General features: G+C 43.9%; 2 protein-coding genes across 2 annotated transcripts in view; both read right to left on the bottom strand.

Moving 5' to 3' along the window:
- Nucleotides 1-12,017, bottom strand: part of RNF43 (ring finger protein 43) — an 88,973-nt gene extending 76,956 nt beyond the window's left edge. Inside the window, exon 1 of the mRNA XM_006126749.5 lies at nt 9,273-12,017. Coding sequence (XP_006126811.3) covers nt 9,273-9,506 — 234 coding nt within the window. The 5' untranslated portion in view covers nt 9,507-12,017. The remainder of the gene's footprint in view (nt 1-9,272) is intronic.
- Nucleotides 12,018-12,427: 410 nt separating this feature from the next.
- Nucleotides 12,428-19,120, bottom strand: part of HSF5 (heat shock transcription factor 5) — a 59,928-nt gene continuing 53,235 nt past the window's right edge. The window contains exon 6 of the mRNA XM_075905056.2: nt 12,428-14,743. Coding sequence (XP_075761171.1) covers nt 14,676-14,743 — 68 coding nt within the window. The 3' untranslated portion in view covers nt 12,428-14,675. The remainder of the gene's footprint in view (nt 14,744-19,120) is intronic.

Genomic DNA, 19,120 nt, shown 5'->3' with positions numbered 1-19,120 from the left:
TTTTTGTTGAGAAAAAACACACACACCACACACATATCACATCAGAAGTAGATCTGATCAAAATGTATATCAATATGGATGAACATTTTCAAAAAAATTTCCATCCTTTATTATACAAAATTTTACACAAAATTAAATCAGTTGCTTAAGTGTAGGTCAAATATTTTCAATTGGAAACTATCCAATCTTTTCTATGAAGTTTAAAGTTTGATTTTTAAAAACTTACCAGAGAGCGTTGCAGTTTTCTGTTACACTGATTTACTTTTTAAATAGCAAAAATGGAGTCTTTGTTAAGAAAGTGTCAGTTCTGGGGTCAAATTCCAGTCCTTAGTGATTTCAGCACCAATTTTCACTAGGTAATATGGTACCTCACCACCATTGCCTCCTTTGCACTGCCCTTCAACACATATTGCCTGCATGTTGAGTCCAAGGTCAGTCTACACAAGATTTTATCAATGAGTTTTGCTCAAGCGATCACTGAGACAAGACAAGGACTCTCAATTGATTCTAGTCAGCTCTGCCTTTAAACACTGGATGTAAAGTGTCAGATATCATTGAGGACTCCCAAACAGACTCTACCCACCAGAAATAAAACCTGTTTCCATCTTCTGTGACTTTCAGTTAGATGTGACTTACTATCCTCTGCATAGTGTTCAAGTTATGATAGACCCTAAGCCAGGTCATATTAAGTTCAGGTCTTTTAATCATACAATATGGAAAACAACATTTCATTCTCCCAGCTCTAAGTCTTAAGTGAATTTCAACCCAAAAGAGCCAAAATTGATCACCTTGACACAACAAGTGTGTCTACTGATCTCTGTAGCAAAGTAAATTGTCTATATAAATAAGGTCTGCTCATGAACCCTTTTCCTACAGTTGATTAACAGGTGGCAGTAGATAGCTCATTCAGACCACTGGCTGATAATAGTTAGTCACCCTGACCAGTCATTAACCATAGTCATGGCCTCACTCTACTCTCCATTGTCTCTGATTCTTTGATGACCTGTGACAAAAAAGGAGGGTGGAAAGGGAAACCGAAGGGAGAGACCTCTCTAAATTCACCAATTAAAGAGCAGTGTTGCCAACCCAAAAATCACAAGGAACGCCTACACAAAGTTATGAGACTGGTCTACAAATCATAAAATATTTTAAAAATAAAACATGTTGGATTTTTATTGGCCTTTTGTTTCTTGAGTATTTAGGGTTCACGTTTTAAAGCTTTCCTCCTTAGCTGTAAGGCCCAGAAGTATAGAGAACTTTTTTTAAATGAAAGCTCAGATTCCTACATAATCAATTGACTCCAGGCCTTTAGAAAAACACCAAATGTTTTAAGACTAATGGTAAAACAATGGAGGAATTCTTGTGAGCCCATGCCTTGCCCACGGTATAAATTAAAAAAATATATATATATCTTCTCCACTAAACATCCTAATGAGATACCGCAAATGGTAAACTGAATTCAACAGCTCCTGATATGAAAAGGTATCAACCTAGTTTTTCATATTTGAGAATGATTACCAGGAATCATACATGACAATATGAAATCTTTCCACTCTCAAGTCAGCATATTCACAAAGCACTTATAATTTTGATCCATGCATTTCTTGCATAGTGAAAGAGAAAGGAGGGGAATTAGTGTGCAGATAAATGTTCAAATTAAAAAAAAGAAAAAAAAGCCTGAAGGAATTAGGACTGGGCTCCTACATCTCACACTGAGAACTGACTAGGACACTTACAACCAGATTTTCAAAGGTGTGTAAAGATCAGATAGATATCTTTAAGGATCCGAGTTGGCAACTGTCTCTTTAGGAGCTTAATTACCTTTGAAAATCTGAGCTTAAATTTCCAAGTCCAATTATTAAAAATGACTTTAGTCACTCAAGTGCTTTTGAAAATTTTAACTGGGGGCCTAAAGAGACAAAAGGCAGGAAATATGATATTCCTTTTAAAACCGTGACATCTATTTTTAACTAAATTTTATATTATTTTTCTCCCAGGGACAACTGACCTCTCCGGTCCCCTCACTATGCCAGTGCCCCCCCTCCTGCAGATCTATCATCTTATGCTTGTGCAAGATCTGGGAGAGCCATCCCATGAATCTGCAGTTAGTGTCTGTGGTGCCTGCTTCTGGATGGTGTCTCAATGCTGCCACATTCACCTCCAAAGAAGGGGCTTCCCAAAGCAGGCCATTGCTGCTGCCCCCAAGGCATCCACAGGTCCAGTCTCCTTTCAATGGGCTCACTTCCCAGGGCTCATTGATCTTGGATCTGGCTTCCGTCCCCTCTCCAACCCCCATCAGAACTACTGTGCCCTCCTGGCTTAGGAAAAGAATAAACAGGAGCACTGGAAATTAACCCACCCAGTCTCATGTTCCCTAGGCAGGGAATGAGCCATCTACATTAGGCCCCAGCTGGAGTATCATGTCCAGTTCTGGGTGCCACATTTCAGGAAACGTGGAGAAACTGGAGAAAGTCCAGAGAAGATCAACATAAATGATAAAAGGTCTAGAGAACATGAGATATGAGGCAAGGCTGAAGAAATTGGCCTTGTTTACCTTGGAAAAGAGAAGACCAAAAAGGGACATGAGCGCAGCTTTCAAGTATGTAAAAGAGTATCATAAGGAGGAGAAAGAAAAAGGCTGTGTCTACATTGGCATGATTTTGTGCAAAAGCACTTGCTTTTGCGCAAAAATATGCTGCCTATCTACACTGACGGGGAGTTCTCACACAAGAACACTGAAGTTCTAATGTGTGAAATCAGTGCTTCTTGCACAAGAACTATGATGCTCCCGCTCAGGAAAAAGCCCTCTTACGCAACTGTTCTTACGCAAGAGGCGAGTGTAGACAGGCAACATGAATTTCTTGCACAAGAGAACCTGATGGCTAAAATGGCCATTGGAGCTTTCTTGCGTAAGAGAGCGTCTACACTGGCACGGATGCTTTTGCGCAAAAGCACATCTCTTGCGCAAAAGCACATGGCAGTATAGACGCTCTCTTGTGCAAATATTTACCACAAAAACTCTTGCGTTTACATATTTGCGCAAAATCTTGCCAATATAGACGTAGCCAAATTGTTCTGCTTGGCCTCTGAGGTTAGGATGAGAAGCAATGGGCTTAAATTGCAGATATTTAAGACCAGGTTAGACAGGCTCCTGTCAGGGATGAGCTAGGGCAACTCAACTTTGGAAGCCCCAGGGGCCACATTGATACTTACAGAACATGCTGAGGGCCTCAACTTAAGTGTGCATATGCAAACAAATATATACAAATAGCTTCTCTCACACTGACAGGCATGAATACAAAGATTAAGGCAAGACCACACAACACACAGGCCCCATTTAAGTCAGTTCTGCTGATATTAATAAAATGCAATATTTACCCGATTTCTGCTCATGTGACAGCACTTTTCATGAGCAATGACAGTCCAAGAATTTAACTACTAAAACACATATCAACAGAAGATCATTACACTGACTACTTTTGTTTTGGCTCCCACTCGCCGGCCACGTGTTGATCCCCACATAAACCCAAACTGCAGCGTGGGGTGCAAACAAACTGGCCGTGCGCAGCATACCAAGTTATTAATATTTTATAAATCTTTACCTTTTCTCTCTGCTGCCATGTCTCCTCTTCTTGCTCCATCATCTCCCCTGGTGCCTGCTGCCCCCCAACTCCTCACCCTCCTCTTTTGTCCTGACTCCTGCCCTTCTCACTGCCCTCAGCCCTCCTGCGACCTGCCCCCCTCCACCAGCCCTTCTCTCCCCCATGTGCCTGCTCCTCCAGTAGCCCCACTCTGATCATGAGAGCTACCCCTCTTCTAACACCTCCCTCTACACACCCGCCCTGCCTCTCTCCTCTGGTGCTGGTCCCTCCCCTGCAGGTGTCTGCCCTTCTGCTTCACCCGCAGAATCCCCTGGCACCTACACCTTCCCTTAGCCCTGCCCCCTCCTGGTGCCTCCCCCTTCCTTTACTGCTTCTGTCCCCTTTGCCCTCTTTTTCCCTGATACCCATCCCCACACCACTCTCTGCCCCCGTTCCCCTCACGCCCGTACCTTGACACATGCCTTGCTCCATCCCCACCTTTCTCATTCCCACTCCTTCTTTCAAGCCTTCTCCCAGCACCTCCCCTTCTCCCCTCTAGCCCCCAATGTCCTTCCCCTCTCCTCTCCTCTCTCAGCATCACCCTGTTCCCCCTCCCACTGACACCTCCCCTCCTGCCCTTTTCCTCATTGTCTGTACTTGGCATTTGTCTCACCTCCACCCTGTCTCTTGGTACCTTCCCCTTTCTTCCCTCCGCCTCCGCACAAGCCTCTTCCTTTCTCCCTCTCTTCCCCCCCCATCCCCTCCATACAAGCCCCTTCCTCTCCCAGCCCTTCCCCCTAGTTTCTCCCTCCCTTGCCTTCTGCGGGGCCGGACTCAGAGCTGCGTGCGCCGCTGTCTTTTCAGTTTTAAAATCCTGGGCGTGATGTCATGTTACGCCCGGGCGTCTCCCCACTCACCTGCAAATGGGGTGCACAGCAGCAGTAGCCAGCAGCGTGCGGAGGTACGGGGGAGCCAAGTCAAGCTGAGGGAGCCGACTTCTGGGTGCAGGGGCACGGGGCCCCCTTAGGCGCAGGGCCCGATTCGGCCAAATCGGCTTAAGGCCAGCCCTGGCCCCAAGCCTTGGTTTTAGGGCCAGTTTTGTTCAACATCTTTATTAATGACCTGAATGAGGGGATGGATTGCACCCTCAGCAAGTTTGCAGATGACACTAAGCTAGGGGAAAGAGGTAGATATGTTGGAGGGCTGGGATAGGGTCCAGAGGGACCTAGACAGATTGGAGCATTGGGTCAAAAGAAATCTGATGAGGTTCAACAAGGACAAGTGTAGAGTTCTGCTCTTGGGACGGAAGAATCCCAAGCATAGTTACAAGCTGGGGGCCAAATGGCTAAGTAGCAGTTTGGCAGAAAAGGACCTGGGGATTCCAGTGGATGAGAAGCTGGATATGAGTCAACATTGTGCCCTTGTAGCCAAGGTGGCAAATGGCATATTAGGTTGCATTAGGAGTAGCACTGCCAGAAGATCTAGAGAAGAGATTATTCCCCTTTATTTGGCACTGGTGAGACCGAATAAAGGGGAGTATTGTGTCCAGTTCTGGGCCCCCAACTACAGAAAGGAAGTGGACACATTAGAGAGGGTCCAGTGGAGGGCAACAAAAATGATGAGGCGGTTGGAGCACATGATGTATGAAGGATTTGGGTTTATTTAGTCTGCAGAAGCGAAGAGTGAGGGGGGATTTGATAGCAGCCTTCAACTTCCTGAAGGGAGGTTCCAAAGAGGAAGGAGAGAGGCTGTTCTCAGTAGTGATGGATGGCAGAACAAGGGAGCAATGGTCTCAAGTTACAGTGGAGGAGGTCTAGTTTGGATATTAGGGAAAACTATTTCACTAGGAGGGTGGGGAAATACTGGAATGAGTTACCTAGGAAGGTGGTGGAATCTCCATCCCTAGAGGTTTTTAAGTCTAAGCTTGACAAAGTGCTGGCTCGGTTGATTTAGTTGGGATTGGTCCTGCTTTGGGCAGGGGGCTGGCCTCAATGACCTCCTGAGGTCTCTTCCAGTCCTATGACTCTACGACTCTGCACTTCTGCCTGTTACTGGCCCCACACATGGTAATAGAAGCTTCTGAGAGAACACTGCCAGTGAGGTTCTGGATTTCAATCTCTTACCTAGCAGCTTAAATTTGGCCTCCAAGACCTCTCTCCTGTCCTTCCCTATGGCATTGGTACCTACATGTACCACGACCACTGGCTCTTCCCCAGCACAACACAGAAGTGTATCTAGATGTCTGGAGAGATCCACAACTCTTGCACCAAGCAGACAAGTCACCATGTAGTTCTCCTGGACAACACAAACCCAACTATCTATGTTTCTAATGACTGAATTCCAATTATTAATATCTGTCTCTTCCTAAGAACTGGAATTCCCTCCACCAGAGAAGTATCCTCCGTGCAAGAGAATACCACAACATCCTCTGGAAGTAGGTCCCAACTATGGGATCATTTCCCTCTGCCCCAGTTGGATGTTCTTCTTCCCTGAACCTTTCACAATCCTCAACAGCATAGAGACCGTCTGACCCGGGGTGGGAACTTTCTACTATGTCCCAGAAAGTCTCATCTATGTTAGAGATGTGAACGACTAGTCGACAATCCGATAAGCAAATGCTTATCAAATAGTCAAGTCGACTAATTGCTTCCCACTCCCTTGCTGCCTTTATCAGAAAGAGGCAGCCGAGGTGGAGGGGGAGAAGGGGTACTTCAAAGCGGTAGCACCACATACAGCCCAGAGCCAGCTGGGGTGTCCCCGGGCTGTATGTGGCGTTTCAAAGTGGCAGCACCACAGAGAGCCCAGAATCAGCTGAGGACTCCCCTGCTGACCTCAGGTTCTGTGCGGCATTGCCACTTTGAAACACCACATGGAGCCTAATGCTAGGCTCCCTACGGAATTTCAAAGCAGCAGCGCCACATGGAGCCCAGGGTCAGTGGGGGAGTCCCCAGCTGATCCAGGGCTGCACAAGGCGCTGCCGCTTTGAAATGCCGTGAGGAGCCTGATACTGGGCTCCCCTTGGCGTTTCAAAGTAGCAGCGCAGCATGGAGCAAAGGGTCAGCAGTGGAGTCCCCAGGTGACCCCAGGCTCCACAATGCATGACCACTTCAAAATGCCGGGGGGATCACAACGCCAGCCGAGGACTGTCCTGCTGGCCCGATGCTCCCTGCAGCACTTTCACCTTTGAAGTGTAGCAACAGCCCTACAAATTGCATCAACTATTCAATTAGTCAATTACTTGAAATGTAACATCTCTAATCTACATACCTCTCTGCCTCCTTTACTCCTCCAATTCAACCAAGCTCCTTGTACCAAATGAACACATATGCTACCTATCTATAGGGCAGGTAATCATACACGCTACATTGGGTGCAATGAACTGGATAGCCCCCCTTCTGCTGCTGGATTTCTGCCTGCATTCTCCTTTTACTTCCAGAGCTTATCCTTTCTTGATGTTTGTTTTTTTTAAATCATGCAGTTTCAAGAAGTTTAAAGAACGTTAAGTGTATCTAGCTCCCCTCAAACTCTGCTTCTTTTCTTTTGTTTCTTGTTTTTTTACTGGAGAACCTGACAATGCTTTTGGGACCATCTAATGATCCTTAGTTCATTTTTAATGACAAACCTTTTGGTATATTAATCACCCTGCCTCTGTTTATAAACAAACTCCCTGCTGCAAAGGCTGGGCTGCTCCCAGCTTCTGAATTCATCACAGTCACACTGTTTGTGTTGCAGTTAACATTTCATGGTGCTTGAGCACCTCAGGGCCATATAACTTGCCCCCTATGCACATGTACAAATCTAGCTGCAGAATAAGGTCCTAAAATCAGATACCGATCTGTACTGTGTGTGTTTACATACACTAGACACATTAGATAAATGAGAGTTTCTTTAAGCTTTTCATTTTGTGGACATTTTTATTTTCTCATAGATTTAATGCTTCAATCTGCCATTGCTTAGTTCTCAAAATAATTCATTCTATGGTGTTTTAGAATGGAGTCAGCTTCCTTCTTATCGCATAAGAATAACAATTTGAAACACTATATTAGGTTAAAAAGTTCAAACTTCTATGCAATATGTGATGTCTTTTTAGAAAAATAGTCAATATTCTATATTTTGTGGGTGAACATCTGAAGGATCTGTATACTCAAATGCAACACTTACATAATGCACTATTGTAGATTTTGGTATGGTATGATTTATTGACTTCATGGTTAATTGCTTGAGGACAAAATTGGTCCTCAAGTATATTTATCACGAATACTTTTCATAATGGCAATGTAGTTTAATATAATACTTTGCTCTGCTTTAGCACTTTCATTCTGAGTTCAAATTCATTTACAAACTTCAATTAAGCTTCACCATGCCTCAGTTCCTCCATCTTGTATTGCTGTCCATTTCCAATTTGTTAGCAGAGGACCATATACTACAAGATAGACTCAAAAAATCTTTTTGTTGTCCCCTGGTTGTATACAATTTACTGTTTTAGTTACTAAAGAGTCAGTGCCACATTTGGAAAGTCACCATAGCCAACTGCCTGGCAGAATTAAATATGACTTCAGAATTTAAATCAATTCATGAGTTTTATAATATCTAGTTCTTGAACAGGGACCTCAGTGGTGTTTGAGAGGCACACAGGGTAAGTCATTGCCAGATAAGATTGCACATAAAGGTAATCCTAAAAAACAACCAATAGTGTAGTAGCACCTTAAAAACTAATAAAACATGTAGATGGTATCATGAGCTTCCGTGGGCACAACCCACTTATTCAGATGACTGGAGTATTAAAAGTCCAGATCCAAGAATAAATAAGTGAAGGGGGGAGGAGGAAAAAAAAGGAGAAAAAAAGACAGTGAACAGATTGTTCAAATAGTTACAAGGTAACCCTAATGTAATCCATAATGCATTATGCTGTTACAATGAACTGAACTCTAGAGATACATTATGCGAGCAATCAGCCTGCTTACTGATCAGCACACAACCTGCTTCTGCCACAACCTCTGGTGCTATAATCTGTTCAGAGGCTCTACTCTTTCTTTGGATCAAGATATTAGAAACAGATATTGATTATAGCTAGAATAGCTAAGGTACTGAGGCTGTGGGAACTTGCAAATTGAGAATAATTTGCCTCCTTCACTGAGCTGACACTCAGGTATACAGCCAGCTGAATCAGATCCTGGATCAATAATTACAGAGGGCAGAATCCAGCTGTATCCTTCAGCTCCAACAGAAATCTAGAAGGAAGGAAAGACACAGGGGAATCTCTCAGGGTTTCAGTAGAAAGCCCATCCTCTGATGGGGTGTTTGCCCAACATGGAAAGTGGCTCACCAGACTTTGCATCACATCACCAACTAGGACAGAGTGCAATAATACCCACGGGAGCAACTGAACATGTCCATGCATTCAGCATTAGTACGCAGTTGATGACAAGACAAAAAACAGTTATAAAAGAAGTTATCTTAAGAGACTCAGTGTGTCAGGTTTGAAGAACAGCAGGTTACTATACTACAAAGTGAACAGGTGAGCAGCTCAGAGAGGAAAAAAAACATATGGTTCCTCTGGTTATAAACGTACATTTGGGAAATAAAAATTATTCTACTGCAGTAGGTGTTGAAACAATAAGAGAATTGGGGGGAAAGATGGCATTAGGATCATAAGGCCAATGGAATGGAATAGAATAAAGCTTTTCTTACCTGTAGTAGTTTTCCTTCTGCTGGAGTAACCTCAGCAACATTAGCAAAAACTCCTTCCAATGTGATTGGCTCCACTTTTAAGGGGATCACCCTAATGATAGCCTTTTGTGCTGCTGATCTCTCTGACTCCACTGCCGCTGCCAGTGCCAGCCCATGGCCAAGTCCGACCTGCAGTGTAGCCATTAGCAGCCAAGGCCAGAGGACAGCCAGCTGCAGCTGGGGGCTAGCACTCATGCTACCAGCTGCAGCAGTGACTTCGGCCACACATATCGCTCAGGAATGCGTCCTCACCCTAGCAGCAGGTTTCAACAGCAGATAGAGATGGTTAAGTTTAAAGCTCTTGTGTGTTTCCAGTCAGCAAGGAGATGGGAAGGGAGAGGTGCTCAAGTAACCTACAGCCCTTCCTCCTTGCACTCCTTATTTTGGGTTCTTCTTCTGTTTCTCACCAGAAGAATTTCTCTTTCTTGGAATCAAGTGCCCAGAGGCCTTAATAAAATTAAAACCAAAACACCAACAATCGAAATCAGGTGTTTTTCCTTTTCCTCCAATGGATAAATCCAAAAAGATCAACAGAGTCTGAAAACATGGGCATTAAAAAAAACTCCAGCCAGGACACATTACAAGATTATGCAGCACTTTAGTCCTGCCTGTGCTAATCACAGGGTGAGTCTTTGCCATGCAAGATGTGTCTCCACAGTTCTCAACCTTTAAGGATTACATTTCAGGATGATCAACAGATCGAACCCACCAATCTTAGATGCACTTGACCTTCTCTCCAGCTAGTTATCTTCTCCACATATCTCATTCCCAAAAGCATGAGCTCTTTCAAGTTAATGTTAATTACAAATATTAATGTCCTCCATCAACTCCACATAATAAAGAATAACGTTGGAGGAGAGCAGATATTCCCCTTCGATTATTTTAGCAGTATAAGTTCAGCACAAATATCAAATGTTTGCTTTTGAGTTGTCCTCCTCCAAATTTAATTCCTATTTTGCTAGAAATGTCTCGCTCACTTGGGTGCAGAATCAAGATTTATTCTCCTGTCTCGGCACAAGGATAGGAAATTACTAGTAAACTGTGTTTAGCGTCTATTTTAAAGCATGTTTCTTCTGATCTTCAGTTCACAAAATTCATTAGATGAACAAGTCTTCTCAACCTATTTTCAAATTCCTAGCAGGCAAAAAGGCCCCCAGAACATGTTGAAAGTTTAAGCACGGACTTAGAGCAAAAAGTTACAAACATGTCCTTGGGTTTTTGTATGCTATTCCTGTGCACGCTCAGGAATTGCTATAATTGCTTTGAAGAACATATTTAATACAATCGTAAACAAAAGCACCACAACATGAAAATTAAAAAATCGCTATGTGCTACCGAAATATCATATAAGAAATATTGAAGAGTCTTCATAATTGTACAGAAAGTAGAGAAATTTAGCAACTAAAATGACTCTCCTGAGAAGGGAAAAATGGATTTTTAAAGAAAGATCTGCAAACCCGTTGAGTAATCTGTCTGCAGGAATCTGCAGGATCTGCAATAGATGGAAATGTTTCTATAAATTCTGGAAAAAACAACTTCTAACAGCTTAATAAAAAAAAACTTGTTTTATATCTTACCAACCTGTTGCTTTGAAAAAAAAAAAGTTCTCTCTCTCTCTCTCTCTCTCTCAAACACACACATGCACTCTCTCACACACACACAAAAGGCAGGTAGATACGAATGGAATTCCACAGACTGAAAGACAATCCAACAAGATCAAAGGGAGAAATTTACTCCCGGCTGAAAGCTCCTGGGCCAGGCATGGCTGAAAGTTAAGCGTGCAAATGCAGTCGAAAGAGCTTAGAATGAATCCAAAAGCATTTCTGAATACTCCATTCAAATAGAAGAGTCTCTCCTCTCCTTATAGCACATACAATGATCGAGTCTAAATGTGGGGAGCGAGAAAGAAAACAAAGTCTGGAAATATCAGCAGTAATCCAGCAGCAGACCTGGGCAGGCTGCTATCAGAGTAAAGTAGGCAACGAATACCAGAAGCAAGGGTTCTGAAGCTTGAGGTGGACTTGGAAAGTTATGTAGAGGTTGTGGAAGAGCTTTCTTTTCAGAAAAGCACTTCTGGATCAACTCCCTGGAGAAGGAAGCTTGTGGTTTGCAGTTTATGTTCCCCAGCTCTCTGCCTCCCTCCCTCTGGGACTGCAAGCTTTCTCTCTACCTGCTGACACAAAGTGAGGGTGGAGCCGCCATAGGCAACATCCCCACCCCCTTTAGTCTTGTTCGCAGAGCTCCTGGACTCCCTCTCCTGATCCACAGCTAAACTGCATTCAACAAAGTCCTTACTAACTGCTTAAACCACCACATGTATATCAGGGTCATTGACTGGTTCTTCAAACTGATATTAAAACAAACTCTGTGACCAACATAGCTAAGATAAAAGTAAAACATTAAAATGCAAATTCAGATCAATAAACAAAACAGGAATTTATCAGTGTGATGGCAGGCTCTTTCTCTGCCTTCCTGTGACACTCTGAATGGCATCAAGCCAGTATCTAAAGCAACTCCCCTCTGTAGAATGTACTGATTTATTGCAGCCTTATGTCTTCGGCCCTGGGAAGGACTCTGTCCATTTCACGCACAGCCTTTCTTCAGCTCTTGCTAATTTAGATTCAGTAGCCCTTTTCTAGTTGCTACTGCAAGAAGGTTTCAGGTCAGGCTGATGTCAGAGGTCTGGAATTCAACTGTTATTCTCCTCTAACATCACTGGGAGGTGAATAATACTATAGGTCAGACCTATAACCTCAAAGTAAGGTTGCAAGTAGAAGTTTGAAACTTGGCATGTGATGGATTTATGCTGGAGGATTCTCAGAAAGATATACAAAAAACCCTAGTATATACCATACAGAAAATATGTTATCCATTCAGCCTTGCATTAAGCTGGTTAGGAGAGAACCTCTATAAAACATGATGCTTATGAGAAAGGAATTGCACTCAAAAACATGACAGATTAATGAGGTTTGAGTACAAATGGAGCCAAATTCATCTCTGGTGAACTCCACAGAAGTCAATGGAATTACATATGGGGGAAATCTGGTAGATTACACTTTTAAGAAGCCTATGAGTATGACAATGATTTTGTAAGTTATAAAGTTGCTTTCAGGAACTATTAGTTGAAATATTTATTTTAAAATATCTGCATTTTAAAGTTTAACACACATATTGAGAATATAAATGCTATTTCCCTTTAACAATTTTAGTTGCAGATTATTGTATGTGCTGCTGTAATTTTACATCTCAGTGTAACCAATCCCACACTGTTCCCATTAACAAGAAAATGGTAAAATTACGTGCCCAGTTGGAGCAGTCACACTTTATTTACCAACTGAAATACATCTATGCTAAAAGTGACAAAATACTGAGATGTCCAGTCTGCTGAGTTTTGTGCACTACTCTACTGATTTCTTTAAGCAGTGAGTGTCCTTTCTCTGAGATTTAAGTAAGGATAAGGAGAGCTACAGCTGATAGTACTATGCATGTAAATATGGCAGGAGATCCAGCTCCATGGCCTTTTTTAATTCAAAAAGACAAATACTAGGATTTCGTAATTAATCATTAAAACAAGAGAATTTTAAACCATGCCATGGTTCCTTGACTCGTGTCTCCGAAAGAACATAATATCTTTTGGTGTAGACTGAACTGAGAAAGATAAGGCAGGAAGCTTCATTATTGAATATGTAACAGTCTGGCAATGCAGAATTCCCGAGATCCTTATAACTTCATACTCATTTCTCAGTCAGGGCAGCTGAACTAGAAAGGACTCCCTTCAAAGCCTGTCACCATTCCCTTAATGGAAGAAGTTTCTAGGGTAATGAGACTCTCCCCTATTCCAACAGCATTCTCTGCATTAGTCCTAAGCCCTGCCAGTCTGGGGGATGCAATCAACCAAACTCCGATTTCAGTGCTCCTGCTGTACTGCCAAACTCCTTTTCCCTTTAACTATTTGAATGCACTTTATTTTTTGCTATTAGGTTTCCACGTTTTAATTTGATTGAAGGGTCTGAGAAGATGTAACTCCCTAAAACAGTCAAAGCCTCTGAAAATTTACAATATGCATATGATGAAAGATGTAAAATGGCAGTTCTGAGGCAGATCAGTGTAATAGTGTTTCTGTTTAGTGTGCCAAGACCCAAGAGCATCCCCCAGCTTCCAACATTCTAGTTTGTAGCCTTGGTAGGGGTTTAAAAGATCTGATATTGGTTCATCCTATCAAACAGTTTGCTGTGAGGTACTGAACATAACATTAAGCTATAGAAAGATTTAGATGGCACAACTTGGGTTCTGACAAATAAGAGGCTTATTTTCTCTGCTTCTTCCTTGTGCATTTTCACAATTATATAGGACTGAGTCTCACTAACTGTAGAGATACATGAAAAGGCAGAAAATAATTAGTTACGTTTTTTTTAGTGCTGCCTCATTCACATGTACTGTCCTAACAACAAATATTGCACATACATCCTTTATCCTTCTGTCAATATTTCAACATTAATAAATACATAGCTGTTTAAAACCTTAACTCTACTGTCAATATAAATATAATTATATTAAACATGTTAAAAGTATCTTGTGAAGACCTACTTAAAATAAGCAATACAATAAACAAACAGATGACTTACCTTTATATCACTAGAATCAAATGAAATTATTAAAACAGAATAATGTTCCACTTATGTAAAAGATCCAGCGGCTGCTGTGTGTAGCAGGTGCTCATTGGTGGGACACATCTGCTGCTGAAAGTCTACAGCAGTGTGCTTGGAAGGAAGAGCATTTCCTGGTTAATCACTTAGAAAATTAGCTCATCTTTCCCAGAGATGCTCTCCTGGAATCCATGACCCACTCAGACCTGGAATATTGTGATCTCCCAATGCTTTTGTTCTGACACAATTCTCTTTAAAGGGCCAGTGTAACTCCAAGGAGATGCACTGTTAATACAAAACTGAGGCTATGACGACTACACTCCCCAACAAAGTGAGTTAGAAAGTTTCCAAATACAACACAAGAAAAGTTTGCTCCCCCATAAAGAAAGCCAATAGCAGAAGCTTTTAAACTCTCCTATTTACAGAGAGTCTCAGTCTTTTGGTTTCTAGGGAATTTTGGGCTGATAAACAATTACTGACTATTAAACACTCAGGCCGCTAGATGTTTTACAACATGTCTAAGTAGAAAATGTAACAAAAGAGATTCAGTAAACAATGGAGTGACTAGTTCCCCATAAAACTCACAACAAAAGCAAAAGGAAAGAGTTTTTTCAAACAGTTGAAATGTTCCAAAGTGCATATTGTGTGCCTCTGGGGTCTGATATGGAGAACCCAGTTGGCAATTACTGCACATTTTCACATGCCTGTCACCCACTTCTCACTCTCTTAATTCTTCTTTTGGAAAGTGCTCCTGTTTGCAAGCTACGTCCACCAGTAGATGGAGATCTAGGAGGAAAAAAGGAGCAGTTACACAATATACATGAATGCTTCTCATCTCACTGCATTCATTTAGGGCAAGGTTTGTATGTCTCTTCTCATCTACTTTCTGGCAGCTGGTATAAAAATGTAGCTACAGCCAGTCTAAACTTCAAGAGTTTGCAGGCCTTTGACTAGGAATGCCAAGAGCTCAGACTTTGTGCACCTGCACCTTTCTTAACAATGTTTATCATATACCTATCTACACTGAGATGAAACATTTCACAGCTGATTGTTAGTTTATTTGTGCTGCTACTTACCAAAACTCTGGCCTTTAGGCACCTACTGTTTTCTGCTCTCTCCTACAATCAGAAATGAACCATCCTGTATACAGGAAGCAGTTGGGAAAAGTATAAGCAGTGTTCAAAATCAACAACTTAACTGTCCCCAAATAAACCATCTTGTTAGTCTTTAAAGTCTTACATGACTGCTTTTTTTGTTTTACCAAGATCAGACTAACACAGCTACCTCTCTGTTACCTGTCCCCAAATGACATTAACTTAGGAAAAATATGGATTAATGTTCCTCTCTGAAATTTACATTTCTTAAATTGACTGAAGATGTTCTGCATTTATCCACAGGCTGGATTAGGGGATAGGCTCTGTAAATGAGTAGGGCCACATCATGTGATTACATATGGTTCTGGGCACTGCATTTCAAGAAAGACGTGGAGAAATTGGAGAGGGTCCAGAGAAGAGCAACAATAATGATTAAAGGTCTACAGAACATGACGTATGAAGGAAGGCTGAAAGAATTGGGTTTGTTTAGTTTAGAAAAGAGAAGATTGAGGGGGGACATGAGAGCAGTTTTCAGGTATCTAAAAGGGTGTCATGAGGAGGAGGGAGAAAAGGGAGAGTTACTCACCCTGTGCAGTAACGTCTATTCTTCGATATGTGTGTCCCTGTGGGTGCTCCACTCGAGGTTCTGGGTTCGTCCCGGTGCTGCAAACGGAGAATCTTCCTTAGCAGTAGCCCTGCCGGCCTGCACATGCGCTCCTGCTGCCTCGCGCCGTTTGCGCCATTACAGCTGAGCGCGGGCCGGCTTGTCAGTTTCCTCCCAACCGGAAGCATCTGCAAGATAAAACAGAAGCTCCAAAGCAGGGAGGAGGGTGGCTTGTGGAGCATCCACGGGGACACACATCTCGAAGAACAGACGTTACTGCACAGGGTAAGTAATTCTCTCTTCTTCGTTGAGTAGTGTCCCCGAGGGTGCTCCACTCAAAGTGAGTACACAGCAGTGGTCCAATGGTATCGGTGTGCTTCGGATTTTGGCCTCTGCTCTGTGGCCAAAACTGCTTGCGCCACCGCTGAATCGTTCTTCAATATTTTCGCGAGGGCATAGTGTCTGGCAAATGTAAGAGCCGATGACCAAGTTGCTGCACGGCATATGTCCTGCAAGGGCACACCTCTAAGGTAAGCAGTGGATGCGGCCATGCCTCTGGTAGAGTGAGCGCGAAGCCGTCCCGGTAAAGGTTCATGACGTAGGGCGTAGCAACGTGTGATACAAAAGGCGATTAAGTTGGAAATACATTGTGTGGAGAGCTGTTGGCCCTTTGAACGCTCAGCTGAAGCTATAAAAAGACGCCAAGACTTCCTGAAAGCACGTGTTCTATCCAGGTAGAAGGCCAGCGCTCGTCTGACATCGAGCGTATGTAGACGTGAGTCTTCTGGTGAAGAGTGAGGTTTTGGATAGAATGTTGGCAGGCTTATGGGCTCGTTTATATGGAAAGGAGAGTTCACCTTCGGGAGGAAGGGAGGATGGACACGAAGCAGTACCCCCTGCTCAGAAAATAATGTGTACGGTGAGTCAACAGACAGAGCTGCCAATTCACTAACTCGACGTGCTGAAGTGATTGCCAACAGGAATGACATCTTCATCATGAGCATGCACAAGTCACAAGTTGCTAATGGCTCAAAGGGGGGGGACAAGTTAGTGTGTCCAGTACTAAGGCCAAATCCCACGGCTCTGGTGGAATTGTGTAGGTCGGTTACAAATTCCTGAGCCCCTTCAGGAATCTTTTGGTGAGTGGATGAGCGAACAGCGAATGAACGTCGATGGGAAGACGGAAGGCCAAGATAGCTGCCAGGTGAACTTTCAGCAAAGCAATTGCCAACCCTCCCGTCTTTAGGTGGAGGATATAGTCCAGGACTTGCTGCACCAGTAAAGAGAGAGGGTCAAGATTCCTCTCCACACCCAAGATTGGAACCGATACTACTTATAGAGGTAGGTCTTGTGAGTGGTCTGGCATTTGCTATTATCAGCACGTCTCACTGCCTGAGAGCAGGTCATTTCTGGCAGTTGGAGCCAGTTAGGAGCCACACCATGAGGTGCATGCGAACGATGCCCGGATGCATCATCGTACCATCCTGTTGAGACAGCAAGTTGGACAGCAGTGGTAGTTGTTGTGGCTGAGCAACCGACGTTCTCAACAACTGCATCAGCCATGTCTGTCGGGGCCAAAAGGGTGCTATGAAAATCACTGTCGCGCCCTCCATCACTATCTTCTCCAGTGCCCTCGGAATGAGAGGAAGAGGAGGAAAAGCGTAGAGTAATTGGTGACGACTCCAGTTGAGTAGGAAAGCATCTCCCAAGGAGTTCATGCCGACGCCCGCCCGCAAACAGTAATGATGGCACTTTTTGTTGTGGTGAGAGGCAAATAGGGCTATACTCGGGAACCCCAAGAGATGGAAAAGATTGTGAACAACTTTGTTGTGCAACTCCCACTCATGGGGTATGTCTACACTACCCCGCTAGTTCGAACTAGCGGGGGTAATGTAGTCATCCGCAGTTGCAAATGAAGCCTGGGATTTGAATTTCCTGGGCTTCATTTGCATGAAGCTGGCCGGCGCCATTTTTAAATGCCGGCTAGCTCGAACCCCGTGCCGCGCGGCACGGAGTAGCTAGTTCGGATTAGGCTTCCACGAGGAGTACAGCCTAATCCGAACTAGCTACTCCGTGCCACGTGTAGCCGCGCGGCACGGGGTTCGAACTAGCCAGCATTTAAAAATGGCACCGGCCGGCTTCATGCAAATGAAGCCCGGGAAATTCAAATCCCGGGCTTCATTTGCAACTGCGGATGACAACATTACCCCCGCTAGTTCGAACTAGCGGGGTAGTGTAGACACACCTATGTTGGGGAAGGAAGTATCTGCTGAGGGCATTGGCGATGACATTGTCCTTGCCGGGAAGGTATGATGCGCTAAGGGTTATACCGTGCCAAATTGCCCAGTTCCGCAGTCGTATAGCCTCCGCGCAAAGAGGGCATGAGCGCGCACTGCCTTGCCTGTTGATATAGTTGTTGATATACACCGTGCATATATTGTCAGTGAGAATGCGAACCGTAAGACCTCGGATCATGTGGAGGAAGTGCCTGCAGGCACTGAATACAGCTCGCAACTCGAGGAAATTTATGTGCTGTAGAGATTCCTGGGGCATCCAGAGCCCCTGAATTTGACGTGCTTGCAGATGGGCACCCCAACCAATCAAGGAAGCATCTGTTGTAATATGCACAGAGGGCTTTTGCCTGTGGAAGGGGACCCCTGCTAGCAGATTTTTGGGGCTATCCCAACATATTAGCGAAGTCCTGACGTGCTTGGGAATAGACACCGTTTTGTTTGTGCTGTGTACACCTAGTGTGTAAACAGTGAAAAGCCAGTGCTGGAGACTGCGCAGGTGGAGTCTTGCGTGTGACACCACATATGTGGTGGCGACCATATGCATGAGCAGCTGCAGGCAGGTAAGTATGCGGGATCTGGGAGCAACTGACACAGTTTGAAGCAAATCTCGAATCAACTCGAATCTTGCTGTGGGTAAGTATACTCTTGTGCTCAGTGCATCAAGCCTTGCGCCGATAAATTCCAGTTCGTGACTTGGCCTCAGGGACGACTTGTCAAAGTTGATTCTGAGACCCAAAGCCTTGAATACCATCGTGGTAGTGGCAACTGCCCGGGTAGCTTCATCGAAGGTAGGGGCCTCTAATAAGCAGTCATCAAGATACGGGAAAATCGTGATATTGAGACGTTCAAGATAAGCAGCCACCACTACTAGGGTCTTGGAGAATACTCGTGGAGCTGCTGAGAGGCCGAAGGGTAACACGCGATATTGGTAATGTGCCCACTACAAAACGAAGGAAGTGCCTGTGGGCCGGATGGATCATTATATGGAAATAGGCGTCCTTCAAGTCGAGGGACACGAACCAATCCCTTTTCTCGAGAGCAGGGATAATAGAGTCCAGTGTAACCATCTTGAATTTCTGTTTCCGCAAGTGACGGCTGAGTCAACGCAGGTCCAGGATAGGTTTCCAACCCCCTGACTTCTTCTGGGTGAGGAAGTACCGAGAGTAAACCC

Source organism: Pelodiscus sinensis, chromosome 21 (genome assembly GCF_052426305.1).
Source record: "Pelodiscus sinensis isolate ZL-2025 chromosome 21, ASM5242630v1, whole genome shotgun sequence".
NCBI classification, from domain to species: Eukaryota; Metazoa; Chordata; order Testudines; family Trionychidae; genus Pelodiscus; species Pelodiscus sinensis.
Note: the sequence above shows the minus strand (reverse complement) of the source record. Positions and strands in the feature narration are given on the sequence as shown.